At 40.6% G+C, this 15,087-nt stretch overlaps 1 protein-coding gene across 2 annotated transcripts in view; it reads left to right on the top strand.

The window, feature by feature from the left end:
- Nucleotides 1–15,087, top strand: part of FNDC3B (fibronectin type III domain containing 3B) — a 209,525-nt gene that overhangs the window by 170,219 nt on the left and 24,219 nt on the right. For both annotated transcript variants that reach the window (XM_040612939.1, XM_040612940.1), the window contains exons 22-23: nt 2,564–2,844; nt 10,652–10,864. In XM_040612939.1, coding sequence (XP_040468873.1) covers nt 2,564–2,844; nt 10,652–10,864 — 494 coding nt within the window. The remainder of the gene's footprint in view (nt 1–2,563; nt 2,845–10,651; nt 10,865–15,087) is intronic.

Here is a 15,087-nt window from a genome sequence, read left to right as displayed (position 1 = left end):
TGGATGTTCGTTTAAAATTACCTGCCACAAAAATGTTGCACAAATCTACTCGGTTTTCAACACAGCCAATGCCATTTAATCCATAGGTAGAAGTTAAATGAAATGCACAACAGCACTAAGCCATTTTATTTAAGGCCGTCAGTGACCCGTGCGTTACTTTCTAGAGGGCTTCATTCTCTAGATCTGATCTGCGTATTATATGGAGAAGTTGGTATAAGACACACTGGAGCATTTGAACAATTACCAAAAAAAACCCCAACAATGTATAGCAGACAAAGAAGGGAAGTTAAACAGTTTCAGAAATTTTAGTCTTTTTTTTTTTTTTTTTTTTTAATAAAAAGATGAGAATAATAGCTGGTTTTCTTATTTGTTAACAGCTTTAACAGAAAAATCTTCCTTTTGGTTATTAAAAATATATTCCCCAAACCATATTTATCCTGCCTTCTAACAAACACACGGTATTGCTCTCAAATTTACAACTCAATAAAAAGAGAGAACTGAGGAATCAGGCAGATATGTATAATTGCAGGGCAGATAATTTGTCTTTACTGTTGCTCAACACTTTTGCTGTAATGAATATTCCTGAAAACAGTTGTGGCTTTTGCAAAAGGAAATATTGTATCATTTGGGGGTGGGGGAGGGAGGTATCTAAGAAGCAAAGAAGAATGAAATTCCCATCAGTTATGGTGATGAGATTGTCCAATAAAGCAGTTAAAAGCACCTCTGAAAATAAATTGCTTGGAGCAAGATACAGATTGCCAAACACTGGTTTAGAGGCAAGACAAATAATATCGTTGGCAGACCACGAAACAAGGCTCACTTTTAACAGCTCTAGGAGCGCTTCACTCAATAGAAGATGTCCCTGGAGCAAGATTTGTTTTGAAGGGCTTTTTAAAGGCTGACAGATCTAACTTAGTTATCTCTTTTCTTCAATTGAACAAAACACCTCCTGGAAAAACAGAACACGGCTTTGTGTTTGTATTATGCATAGCAGAAATAACTTATTTGCTACAGTTAAGCATAGATTAGAAATCAAACAGTTGCTTGACATATTCTTTCCTTGCCATCGTAGTCCTACTGGCAACATTGTAAATCCGGGTTTTCTAATTAATTTTGATCTGGTGGGAGACTCTGGGCTCGTTTTCCCAAATGCAAAGGAAGTGTGGATGCTAGATGATGCTGGGCAATGTCAAAGGTGCTTTTGAAGGTCTGTGCCTTCTGGACCTCCTGTAGCTCGGCCTATACCATAACTACTGTCAGAAGCTCTCTGCGTACCTGGTGGGCCGGCAGCATGCTGGGCTGTGTCAGGGGGAGCCCAGCTGCCAGATCAAGGGAAGGTGGTGGTGCCTATTACATGTCGTTCATGAGAAGATGGAATACTGTCTCCAGTTCTGCTCCAGGCAGAGGCTGAAATAGGGATGTTCCGGTGAGATGAAAAGAAAAAAAGTTACTGTTGTGCAGGCAGTTAAGGATTGTAACTGGTCCAGAACAGCTGTGCAATCTCCATCCTTGGAATTTTTCAAGACCTGACTGGACAGAAGCCCGAGCAACCTGGTCTGTGTTCAGCTTTGACCCTGATTGGAGTAGCAGGTTGGACTAGATGTGCTCCAAGGTCCCCTCCAGCCTGCATTAATTGTGTGATTGTGTGCACAGGAGCTTATAGTAATCCAGAGGAGGTAGTGTGGGTCATTTCTTAGGCCATTCCAGTGCAAGATTTACAGCATTTGCCACTGACTGAGCATCAACTGATGGAAAAGCCAGGTCTGTACAAGAGTGCAGCGTTGAGCTTGCGAAGACAACAGCCTCTGTAATTAGTGAGCAGAAGTGGGCCAGATTTTGAAACTCTGTCTCTGCTGGGATCCTGGATCTGGGAGTCAAGATGAGATGCTTGATAATTGGTTGCTCTTCTCTCTTGTAGAAAATATTGAGCTCTGTGCTTTGGAGGTGGTTTGCTGGTGATCTGTGACTTCTGAGTCACAGCCTTCACGCCGTGCTGCGTTCCTATATTCTTATACCAGAATCTTTTTAGTATGAAATTAGTAGTCCATTCTCCGAGTTAGGAACCAGCGTAGCTCTCAGCCAGCCAGATGCCCCATATGCCTAGGGGTACTCTGCTTGTATAAAACATGGCACGTTACACTCTGCGGTGTGTGTGCTGAGGATTTTATACAGGGCGGCTCAGCAGTTCAGAGTAGCCGGTTTGCTGAACAGCGTGATGTTACCCATCGCTGGCAGCACGACTGGCATTTTGAAACGAAGTTTGCTGCTGATCAAAAGGTTACTGTTAGGTTTTAAATAGCTTTTAGGGAAAAGATAAATACTCTCCAGTTTTTCTGAGATACCCCTGAGTAACAAAGGAAGATACTAATTGCTGTAGTATAGGCAGAGGTTATGAGTCATGCTTTAGAGGATAAGCCAGCGGTGCATATCCTCTGAAGAATCCATGCAGCTCTTACAGGCTGCACGGTTCAATATTGTAAACTCAATAGTCGTGTGAAAGAGAACATTTATCCTGTAAAAATACTCTTTTTTTTTTTTTTTTTTTTTTTTTTAAAACATACAGGCTATTAACCAGGCAGGAGCTGGACCCTACAGTGACCTGGTAACCTGCAGGATCCCCGCATCTGTGCCTGATGCAGTCTCTGCGCTCTCGGTGCTGGAGGATGAGCACATGGATGCCTGTCAGCACTCCCCCTCTGTGTGCCTTGTACTGAGCTGGGAAGAGCCATGCAATAACGGAGCCGAGATTACATCATATAACATTGACCTGGGTGACATCAGTATTGCAGTAGGAAACGTTACAAGTTACGTTATTGATGATTTGCTTCCAGAAACCTCATACCGGTGAGTACAGAGTTTTTTTTGGTGTGATACAGAGAGTGCTTGGGATGAGAACACACAGCTTAATTTTACATGGGGAGGGGGGACACCAAAACAAAAAACCCACAACACCAACCAGCCTAGGGAGCATAGAAATCTGCGATAATTCCTTTATGGAATGAATTGTGGTAGTTGATTTCCAAATGTTGCTTTCTCCCCCCATCTTTTTCCCTTTCTCTTCTCCTTGCATTATCTTTCACCTCTCCTTATTATTAAGTTGCTCTGCTAAGGTGAGGTTACACTGGTAGGTAAATAAATTTTCAAAATGGGGAATAACTGAAATTGCAATGTAATAGCTCATGTTTTTCCATCCAGGGTTTATATTATTAACTGTATTGATCTCTGTGAGGAGATAGCAATTTGCACACAGTGAACTTTTATTCGTATAACTATAGCTGGTTTTTTTCTAGCATATGGAGATTAATTAAAAGATAATCTGAACAATTTCTTTATATTGCTTCAGAGTCTAAATCTCTAAGTGATGTTGCGAGAATTTTATTATTATTTTAATGTTCAGGCGTGTATGTTTTTTTTCCCTGTTCGTTAATTAAAAAAAAACCTGTGGTTCCATGCAGGCAATGAACAGCAGTACAGCAGGTGATGTGACAAAAGAAATTCTATTTTAAGTACTGTTCTAATAAAAACTGGACTCTGATTGCACACTTGTAAAATTAGATATGGCACAGACCTTTTGTAATATTTTTCTTTTTTTTTTTCTTTTTATTCAAGGTCACAATCCCACGCATCTTGTAGAGTTTAAATGAAAAGTTCATTTCTCAAATAATATTATTTACCAAAAAAAGATAACTTCTTGTAGCAAGTATACAAGTATGTATACTAGATGTTACTTAAAGCAAGGAACATATATTGCTTGCAGTGCCTAGTACTGTGGTTCCTGATCTTTGCCTAGAATATCTAGGTTTTAAAACCACGTAATAAAAAATGAAGATGTAGATTTATTAAAAAATATGTATATATGCATGGAAACATATATAAACACACATATATATATCCATCCCTTCAGCAATGTGGAAAAAAAAGGCAAAACAAACTTGGTGATTCAGAACCTCTCTGTTTCAGACCACTCGTTTAAATCCAAGCAGTGTGACTACGTTATCGCTGTCTCCAGCTCTTCGGTAGCTTGTAATGCTGTCATCCTTTTTCACAACGGCAGTAACAAAAGTATAAGCTTTTTCTTGTCTTCCACGTTGTTTATTTAAGATCCTAGTTATGTGGTCAATTTAAGCTAGCATTGCTGTCAAGGGAAGCGTCGTCTTCCCTCCTGGTGGCGTTCCCTCCTTTGTGCCAGCGAAGCGCTATCGCACCATTCCACACTGGGAAACCCGGTCTTCTCAAAAACTAATTGTATTTTTTACCTTGTAAATGGGTAAAGGAAGGGGTAGAAGAGGACAGGACCCCCTCCTCTAGCAGACAAGCTGGCCTAGGCTTGTTTGAAGTGTGAAATTGCTGCACCTGAGTGAAGCTGCACAGCAGTTTGAGCTGGTTCAGGTTGCTGTTGTGCTGCCTCCATCTCCCTGTTCTCCCATGTTTCTCACTCTCTGCCTCACGTCAGCACTGGTGTTTGTGTCATCTTACTCAAAGCCAGACCAGAGAACCCAACTGATCAGAAACTAATCAAAACCCTAATAAAACTAGGAAGTTGAAAAGTTTGCCTTTTGACTGGCTACTCGGCTGGAACTGCGCTGTCTTTGGGCAGTCTCGTACTCCCTGGTTGTTCCTCCTCACGTGCTCAATCCAGTCTCAGAACAGCCAGAGCAAAATGAGATGAGCAACCCAGTCCAGACAGCCAGAAGGACCTATCTAAATTCTTCGCTGAAGTCTTCCTTCTTCAGTTTCTTTTTTTAGCTGGTTCTTGGTTCCCTGTGGCTTTTTTTAGGGAGGTGTCCGTGCCTTCAAAGCCTGGAAATGGAGATAGGGAATGAAGGGATGGGCAGGACATTACTCTGCTTTATAATCATGCTGCAGTCTTGTCTGTGAAGCTCTTGCTCCTGCTGCTGTAAGAAATACTGGATTTCTTTTTTTTTTTTTGCATTCTTATTTTCTTATTTTTTTAAAAAAAGCCCTGTATTAAATAACATATTTTTAGTTAGGAGTCTGCCTGTCTCTGATCCAGATGGAAAGGCTAAAGCACAAGCATTAACTGGGACTGTTCTAAATGTCAGACTAAAAAAAATAATATTAAATTGTGAAGAGTACAAACCAGGGGATGACTAATCAGAAGTAATAATATATGAAAGCCCTTTCAATGAAACAAGAGAAAGAAACCCCCAAGTCTGGCGTCTCCTGCCTCTCAGGGATGACAAGTGACTGCAGTCAAGTTGCAGAAGCACCTCTTCTGTATCTTGAAGTATTTTTCTGCTAATAAAACCAATTTAACGTGTCTGGTTTTGCTATGAATCGTTAACTCTTTCATTGATATTTCTTCTTCAAGCCTGACTTACCACCTGTCTTTCATCGGGCGATGTCTGTGCCCTGATAACAGCATCCATAAGAAACACGCGTATCAAGCTGTACGCTGAAAGGTGATGGGTTTTTACCTTCCCTGTTTTCATCGGAGGAGTGTTTCAAAAAACATCACTGAGCTTGTTTTCTAAATTTGTTCACCGGTGTTTTTTCTTTTCATGTCAGCCCTGTTTAACTCAACTAGCCCTTCTCTCTCTCTTGTGTTTATTCCCTGCTCTGTTTAGAAGTGGTGAACGTGTTTTTTCCTAGCCCTGGTTTTTCCTGTACTACTGGGTTTGAGACTCTGAACTCTCTTGCCAGAGTTTCAGCAGAATTTGAGGTAAATCAGCAAAGGGCTTACATGATTTAGTTGCATTGGAATTTTACTGTCAATGTTTTTGTTTGGGAGAACCCAAAACTGAGAACAAATCTTGGTGATTATGAATCCACCAAGTCCAGATTTGGAAAGGAACGTTGTTTTGTGTAGCGGTGTGCCTCTGACAGCATGTCTGCGAGTGTCTGCCCTACGGGACTTGTTAGCTGAGGTCTGGCGTTGCTTTGCTGCTTCCAGCCCCTGTCTGGGAGTCGCCCGTCCATGGCCCGTGCGTGGGTGACTTGACATGCCAGGCGAACACCAGGCTCTTCGCAGAGGTGGGCTCAAAGCTGACAAGTCTGACGGTTGCTGTGACTTAGTAGCAAATCCAGCCAGCATGCCACAGGGAAGATTTGCATCCCAACATACGTTCGAGGCAGGAGGAACTGGGACATGCCCTTGCTGTGCTGCTAACGGACGGCGCAGGGCTGGTGTCGGGAGGAACCTCTCCCATGTCAGGCACAGAGCAGCACCCCTGCTGCAAAAAGCAGATGCCTCGCAAATGCACTGTGTAAACATCGTTGCTGGTGAGCGGCTGCAGAAATATGTCTGGGAATTCTGCAGTCTTTCTGTTTTATTGACGTAGCCATGAAGCTCTGGAAGCTCTGATTATAGGGTAATAATACATGGACTGGTTTTCTGTGAACTGATGTAACTAGAAGTGAGTTAATAAATATTCCACAATAAATAAGTATTCAATGGTAATAGAAATACCAATTTTCTGTTATACTCTGTTCCCAAGCTTCACTCGACGCTTTCCGTAGTTAATTGTGCTGTTGAGATACTTCACCGCAAAACAACTTAGAATTTTTTAGAATGCTTATTTTCTTCTGAAGTTAGTTCACAGAAATGCGTAGTAGTCTTAATAAATGTTAATATCAACACTAAATTTTAATCTCCTTTAGGAATAAAAAAATCTAGATATTTTAATTCTGAACTGTACTGAGGAAAAGATCTTCCAAGATGGAGAGAAGAATGCACATAAATGTTCAAGTTAACAACACTTAAGTGGGTCATAAAACAAAATTTATGCTTCAGAGTGTAAAACTAAGCCTTGTTGCAGCCCCAGAAGAGTGCAGTCGGAGCGGGGATCTGTGGGGCTGTCCTGTCCTGGGCACTGTGTGTCATCACCACCCGGGATGTTCAGGCTGCTGCTGACGAGGGAGCATCCTGCTTCTCCTCCCTTTTGAAGTCCGTGGCATTTTAACTCCCACAGGTTTCCACAGGCATTCCCACTGGTGGCATTCCACTTATGGGAACTAGCAAATCAAACTCTTCTCATGTCAGACTCTTAAGATTAATTCAAAAGTTGATTTTTCATTTTGTTGGAATACTATACGAAGGATTTTGTGACCAATCTGAAAATAGCATCTTGCTTAGTGTGTTTATTTCCCCGGGTCAAGAATCTTCTAAGATAGAATGCTCTGTTAAAGGTCTTTTAATGGTTTCTAAATTTGCCTAGTCTGATTTATTTTTTTCTAAATGTCTAAAAGATGCAGTGGGAAAACGTGAGAATAGATACAAGTATGACTGGTCCTGAGTCTGCAGAATTAAGTACTATCCCTAAATCTATATAGTCCATATATCTATATATTTATATAGTTATATAGATATAAATAAATATAGTTGATACATTCTCAAAAACCTCACTTTCAAATTGTGATTGTCAGATTTTAAAACTGCCCTTCCAGGACAGCATTTGGGGTATCTTCACTTAGAAACCATTAGTGAAAAAGTTGAAAGGGATTCAGGCAGTGGTTTCATTCGAACATTTGTGTGTATCTAAATACTACTTTTACACAAAAATAAGGGATTGATTTTTGCCAGTATCAGTTCTGTGAACAGTAATTGGTTTCCACATAATTATAGAAGTTCCCTTACCCACCGTGGCTGTGCCACCACCCAGTTGGAGGAGCTCAGTGTCACGGGTTGGGGCAGGGACAGGAGCTGGAGGTGTTCCACCACCGTGTGCTCCCCCTCCTCTTCCAGACAGCCCTCCTTTCTCCCCTGCCTTTTTCCCTTCTTCCTTCTGCCATTCCCTGTGGATGTTTCAGAGGCTTAATATCTCTTGAGGAGATGCTGCTGTGGTTGAGAGGGAAGCAAGGGCTGGGTCTGGGTTACACTGACACGTGCACAGAAATCGGAGCTGGCTGGTTGTTCCTGTCTGGCAAAGCTGGGGACCTGGGAATGACACTGGCCGTTTACAGAGAGTGTTACAGTGATATAATCAGCAGAAAAAGGGTAGCCACATCCAGCCATGAGAGTCAAAGAAATCAATTCTTGCTTTCCCAGTATTATCTCATTCATCTGGAAAGATGCCTGTCTCTATTTTAAGGCCTAAGAGTTTCCATCAGTCTTGCTGTGCTCCAAAGTCAGAAGTGGTGGCGGGGGGGGGGTGTAGCTGTGTGTGGAGGAAGGCAGGAGCGAGAGCGCCATGCGGCAGGTGAAAGCAGCAGCAAACGAGGGAAGAGGAAGAGAGAAGTTTGTACCTTGTGCAAGGTAATACATACACCTGGCAAAGGGAAAACAAGTAAATGCAGATACCTAAAAAGTTCATGCACATATCTAAAAAGTACATCTATCCACCTCTGCTTAAGAAAAGTGAGATTTGAGAGAGATTCATTTCAATTGCTGCTTGTTTTCAAGTGTGGACATGAGTTAGTTACGATGCTTGAGGACGGGAGAGGCTTTGTTGTTACTGGGACTTTGGATAATACAAAATAAAACGGGGGGAAAAAAGGCTATGCACTCCAGAGCGTGTTGCTGTAATCAATCCACAAATAAGGAGCAGCATTTTGTAATGTCACTGTTACTGTTTATGTGCATATGCTAATGGACCACTTGCCAGAATCCAGTGAAAATTCAGGGAGTTTTCACTTTTTACTGGAAAGACCATTAAATATTAATGACTCTTCAATCTAAAGCAAACCAGTAACATACTATGGCATAAGAGCAATGTCTATATTAATTATACTTCTTAAGATCCTAGAAAAGTTTTCTGTTCTTATTATGTCAAATGCTTACGTGCAGCAGTTGAAGAGGGGGCTCCCACTAGATCTGTCTTCATAGCATCCATGCTTTGGGAGGAAGAGGATGAAATCACCATTGTATAGTGCTGTAAGGTGATCAGGATGTGTTTCCTGAAACCGAACAGAAGGTTAAAAGGAAAGTGCAGCTCTATGCAAAGTGGTGCTTTACCCTTCTTAGTGGCTAGGTCAGTAAGCAAAGGTTTAAGCACACATTTACATGTGACTTTGTAAATGCAATGCTTTCTTACAGTGTGCAATTAGTTTAGCTGCCTAATGAGTAGATAAGGCTCTTAGTATTTTGCGATATGTTTATTAATCATTTCACGCTTTCTGTTCTTGAAATTGCAGAAAATACGAGTTTTGTGGGCTTTTGTAACAGGGAATATTGTTCTCTTGAGGGTTTTTCCTCTATCCCTTTAACTCTTCCTAATCTTTTTGTAATGGTAGAGCTGGAAACTTGTTGTTCAAAGCAAAGTCATTTTTTATATGTTGTTTATATAAAATTACATCACTTCACATACTTCAATCAAAATAAATAGCTATGCCAGCCAAAGACAGTTCTATTTCTCTTCTGCTTTCTCTGAAGCAAGCAGTCATAGGGATCTACCAGCTTCTGCTCTTTTCTCCCCCTGCCACCTTCCTCAGGGACTTCTGGCTTCTTGGTGGCTGATAGTTTGGGGAAGAAGCAACACTTCTTGTAGAGAGTCTTTTCCCATGAGAAAATATTGGGCTGCTGTACACAGAATTTCCAAAGTAAATGGCATCTGTCCAGCTATCTGAACTAGACTGAACTATCTAAAAGAGCTAATTAGTTTGCCCATCCTGTTTTCTCCTATTTTCACTCCGATTGAACAAACTTTTGTAAACCTTTCAGGCTCCTCTGTGCCAGTATTTCTGTTTACACAGTCCCCAAAGCTCTTTAGAAATGCCTGTTTCATACTTGTGTTATGATGTTTTTGTTGATGTTACCATAGTAAAAGACTTTTTACTAGTCTTCGCTCATTTCTGTAAGCAGATTCTCATTGTGCAAGTTATTAAGCTAAGGCGCAGACAGATAAGAGAGTGACAAAACAGAAGACAGGAGTCATTATCTTAAGAAAGAAATAGAATGTAGAAGACTAACTCAGTCTAAAGAATATTTCCAAGCTAAAACTTCCATGACTAGGTAGGTGGTCTGCTTTTGTCTTCTAAATGTCCTTAATGCAATCCAGGTGGCTCCAGACCTTTTGTGCATCTTGTGAGACTGACTGGAGTCCAACTTATATTTGATCTAATAGATATTCACTGCTGGTTAATACTTCCACAGTTTGTGTAGGACATGCAGAAGATATGTGTATTTAACCTTCTTGGTTAGCTCTTCCCACTTGAGTTTCATGTACTTAAATAGTGTGCTTTGTGAGGTGTTGCACACACTGAGATAACTGTTCTTTGGTCTTCAGAGATCTTTACCAACATGGAGATGGGTTTCACAGTAGTGACGCCAATGTTTTCGCTTCATGATTTCACCTAAATTAGCTCATCAACTTTGAGACAATCACAACACGTTTCTGCATTTTATTTGTTCACGGTTACACACTTCATGTTTTCCAGGTTGCACTTGTATCTGTGCTGCTGTCCCTTGTTCCTGTGGTTAGAGGGTCTGCCATCCGGTTCTGAGATTGCTTGCTCAAATCCTCCCCCCTCTGCCTTACTGCATTTCTTGATATTTTTCACTGCAGCTCTTACTTGTTACATTTGCAGAGCCTTTCATGTTACCAAAGCAAAGTGCTGGGAGCAGGCTTTGTGTTGCTGATGGAGCAGTCAGGTCCACGAAGGCTGTTTTGTATCTTGAGATTTATTTTTTTTTTTATACCAAGAACCTCATGAAAGCACTTTATTTAACATTTAACTTTGCTGTTTGTTTCAGGATCAGGATCCAGGCTATTAATGAAATTGGAGCTGGACCATTTAGCCACTTTATTAAGGCAAAAACCAGGCCGTTACCACCCTTACCTCCTCGGTTAGAGTGTGCTGCAGCAGGTCCTCAGAGCCTGAAGCTGAAATGGGGAGACAGCAGTTCCAAGCTTCACGCTACCGACGACATGGTCTATATCTTGCAGATAGAAGACAGAAATAAAAGGTAAGAGAGAGGAAGATTTTCCTTGTATTAATGAAAATTAATTCGTGTTCATCGTAATGCAGTTGTGAATCATGGCAAGAAAAATGTTTTCCTGATTACTTCATGTCAACAAATATATACAAAGTATTGTTTTAATAGGGATTCTGTGCCTGTTGTCTAACTGAGCGAATTATGTAACAAAGCTGTTAAATTTATTACAGAACAACTGAAATCAGTGCTGTGCTGTTGAAATTTTAGCAAGACCCTGGCCCTTCTGCCAACAAAACTTAGTTACTGAGTTTCAAGGTCATAGGCCTTTACCTTTTGGAATATACAAAACAATAATATTGCACCCAGCGTGCTGTGTGTATTAATAAAACCAAACAGTTACAAAATCACAGATCTAGGAAAGGCAGAACTGAGCAGAACAAGATTTTGGGCAACATGATGGTCAGGATTTTACAAGTATAATATTTTGGAGCATTAGAAAGTAAGAGTTTGCCATCAGCTTGGTACTGTGCAATAATTATGAAATAAGGATGCAGGGTCGCTCACCCACCATGTTTCACTTCCCTAACGTTTTCTTCAAAGCCATGAGAGTTTTCAGTGTGCACGAAACACAAGGATAAACATTGAGCAGTCAGTGCTCAGCAAAAAGTATTTTCCTGTGCAATTTTGTGTGGGAAGATGTGATAATGTAGCTCCAGATTTGGGATGAGATATAGTCAATTAAAAAAGGGAAGGAAAGAAAGACAATACGTGAGTATTGCCGAACAGTGTGAGTTCTTCAATGAATAAATATCATAGTTGGCTCATAATTGACTAAGAAACACTCTCAGTTAGTTTAATTACATAAAATAACTGATGTATCAAGTAGATAATCCTTAGAGACCTTCAGTACAGATTATAATTTGGTGTAAATTAGCATGATTCCTTTAATTTAAATAGAGCTGTGCTGAGTCTATGCCAGCTGAAGATCTGGCCCAAAAGCTCTAATTATAAGTAATAAAACCACCATGAATAATGCCTAAATACCTCCCAGTATCTCAACCATGCTGATGCAGAGAGGGTACATAGCCCCCTGTACTAATACTGAGAGGTGTCCCATGAATATAAATGCCCATTTGGAAGTCTGACTGATAAAAACAGTTTCTTCAGAGTGCAATGATGCTTGGCAGGAGCCCGTCACTCGCAGCAGTGTGTGATCAAGTCAGCTCTAAAGAAACATCCAGCAGGCTGCTTTTGTTTGCTTTCATGTAGCACTGCAGGTAGGATGGTGAAGAACTGTAAATTGTTCTAAACCTGGTTTTATGTTGGAGAAAATAATAAGTTTTCTTGTAAGAATAAAAGGCGTTATGTTACCTGGCAGCAGAGAAGGAAAGCTTTTTCTCTTTTGCTTTTGCACAAGGTTTTAGCATAACGCTTTGCTTCTGCACAGACTTTTCCCACTGCAAATGGTCTCTTAAGAGCTGTTAATTAGGAGGAATTTGAACTTGTTACTCCGCGAGGTTGTCTTAACTTTGAATTTGGCTTATAGTTACGTGAGCTCCCAAAGATGCAGAGTAACTAGTCATCTCCATTGCGCTGTTGCCTCCTGTGGAACAGAGCCCTTGCATGGGATGGCTTCCTTGGCGGTTGGGTTTGTAGCAATTAGTTCGGGTAATAACTGAAATAAGCCCTGAGCGCTCCAGCTGATGAAGCACGGACTGGCGTGGGCGCAGCGGAGGAGCAGAGCGGGTGCTGTTGTCTGTGCTGGTGCTGTGTTTGAGAACAGCTGGAGCTGGCAGGTCTTGGCAGTAAGACCGATCTGTTTGTTCCCTATGTGACAGTCCCCTGTTGCTCCCCGTTGTGTGCATCAATCGCGGTGAGAGACGTCCCTGAAAGGATACAGCAGCAAAGTTTTGTACATTCAGGAGAGCTGTCATTCCTAATGAACAGAGAATGACAGCCCACACGTGGTAGAACCAGCTGTTGGTAACAGCCGTGAGAGTCCTCTCTTGGATCGTTCCTGTGAAATAAACCCCATCGTGACTGAGGGGTTACTCGTGTGTGTGCTTGTGAAAAAAATTGGAATGCGGTTCTTCGAGCATCGCTGGCCTCTTCAGCTGTGCAGTGCTTTAACAGGCTGATGCAAGTAAACTGTGGGCACCTAATAGAATAATTGAATAGAACAGAATATTTCAGTTGGAAGGGACCTCCAGCCATCAGCCTGACCAGTGCAGGGCTGGTCACAAGTTAAAGCATGGTAGGGGCATTGTCCAAATGCCTCTTAAACACCGACAGCCTCGGGGCATCAACCACCTTTCTAGGAAGCCAGTCTCTGGTGAAAAAATGCCACCAAACAAACGATCTAGAAGGATGTTTTGGAGTCTTTGATGGTGTGAAAGGGTTGTAGAAAGGCTCTGTGGTATCCCCTCGGTTGAGAGAAGAGATGGCACCTGACTCGGGGGAAGAGGCTGTGGCATAAGCTTGCGTAACTCAGAATTCACCTCTGTCACATCCTTAGTCTTTCAGAAGATACTGTTGCGTTCCCCAAGGTATCTGGCACTACTTGTTAGCAGCTTTATATTGAAATCCCTCAACTCAGAATTACGATCATCCCTTCTTCAGTGAATCTCACCGTGCAGCTTGCTTCATGTAATGCTGCTCACTGATGAGGTTTAAAATTGATGCTTTTTTTAAAATTTAAAAAAAAAAAATATTAAAAAATAGCTTTAAAATGCCCTTGAAGCATTTTCACAAACCGAAATACAAAGATGAATAAATTCTTTTTTTAAACAGAAAATCTTCAGTAAGTTAAATTCTGACTCTGGTAGCTTTAATGGCCTTTTTGTAAAGATTCAGCTCTGGGTTTATGCAGTGATAGTGAGCCAGTGCTCTTGAATGTGTCCTGGTCATTAAGAATTGTTTTTAACTTTTCCGTGCTGTAATGAGGTATAGCAGGCCACTTGTTGGAGACTAAATGTTTCATTGATTTCAAGACCTGTGAAACAAAATACTTGGAAATCTACTGACACTGATTAATGTAAGGGCTTGAAAAGCTGTGCACATCAGAAATGTACCTGCTTTAGCTCTCATTTGCTCTTCACTGTGTGACATTTAGGAAAATCAAATTAGCATCTCTTGTCCTTTCAATTATGTGTAGCATTAAGTGGAAATGAAGAAAAATCTGTTTCTAGAAAGCACAGTACATGGGAACGTTAGTTGAGTGTAGTTGACCTTTATGTAAAGAGGACTATAAAATTTCATTCTTTTTTAAATAAACTGTCAGTTGTGACTTCATTTCCTAACTCTAGTAATGTCAAGAAAATAATGTTAATCGAGTTACACTGTTTTTCAGATTACAGTGGATATTTTTTCTCCAAGTGAAACAAATGAACTTAATTATAGTAATGCTTTTGAATATTTTTTTTTCCTGTACCGGTAATTAGTCTTTAGTTGTTCCTACCACTAATTATACCTCTTAGTATCTTAAAATACTTGGAATATCCAGTCTGAAAGAGAATTGGAAAGTACATTATTAGTGGGTCATTTATCAGTTGCTTGTGTTCCTTTCAGATAAATGTATATTGCAGTTGAGATGAATTCTGTGGGGTATTTTGTGCGTCTACAGAATCCAAACAAAAAATAGATAATTAAGTTTTAAGGGATAATCATTGGTAAGGTTGGCTAAGCAGCAACCTACAAATATTCTTTAAAAGTATAAATGAAGAAGCATTGACAATTCTTAATAAGTCTGCTTTGGTAAGTGAATTGTAAGAGATGGTGTTTACTGGCATTTTAAACTGTAATTGTTTCTGTTATGGTTATTTAGTGACTAAATATGCTATGACCCCATATCACTGTGTTAACTACTACTAGTAGTAGTGCTTCCCTTTCATATCGTATGAAAGATTATCTGTGCGGGTATTAAACTGTTTTAAAATGCTTTGCTAAGCTACATACACTTGCCATTTAAGGAGATATTCTTCTTCAATATAAATGAAAAATTGAACACAAAACAGAGCTTGCCTAATGACTAAACATTAATTGGGCAGAGTTATTGCGCGCACAGTTTTGCTCGTTAGGATATGAATGGCCCAAAGGCCATGGCCACACATTGATGCAGTCCTGGAAGCTTCTAGCAACTCCAAGGAAGGAATAACATTTGTAACCAAATGACATAATCCCTTGAAATGATTTCTTCTACTTGGAGAATTTGACCTTACCTTGACTATTTATTTCAGGAGGCACCACCCCTCCCA

This window comes from Falco naumanni, chromosome 13 (assembly GCF_017639655.2).
Source record: "Falco naumanni isolate bFalNau1 chromosome 13, bFalNau1.pat, whole genome shotgun sequence".
In the NCBI taxonomy this organism is placed as follows: domain Eukaryota; kingdom Metazoa; phylum Chordata; class Aves; order Falconiformes; family Falconidae; genus Falco; species Falco naumanni.
Note: the sequence above shows the minus strand (reverse complement) of the source record. Positions and strands in the feature narration are given on the sequence as shown.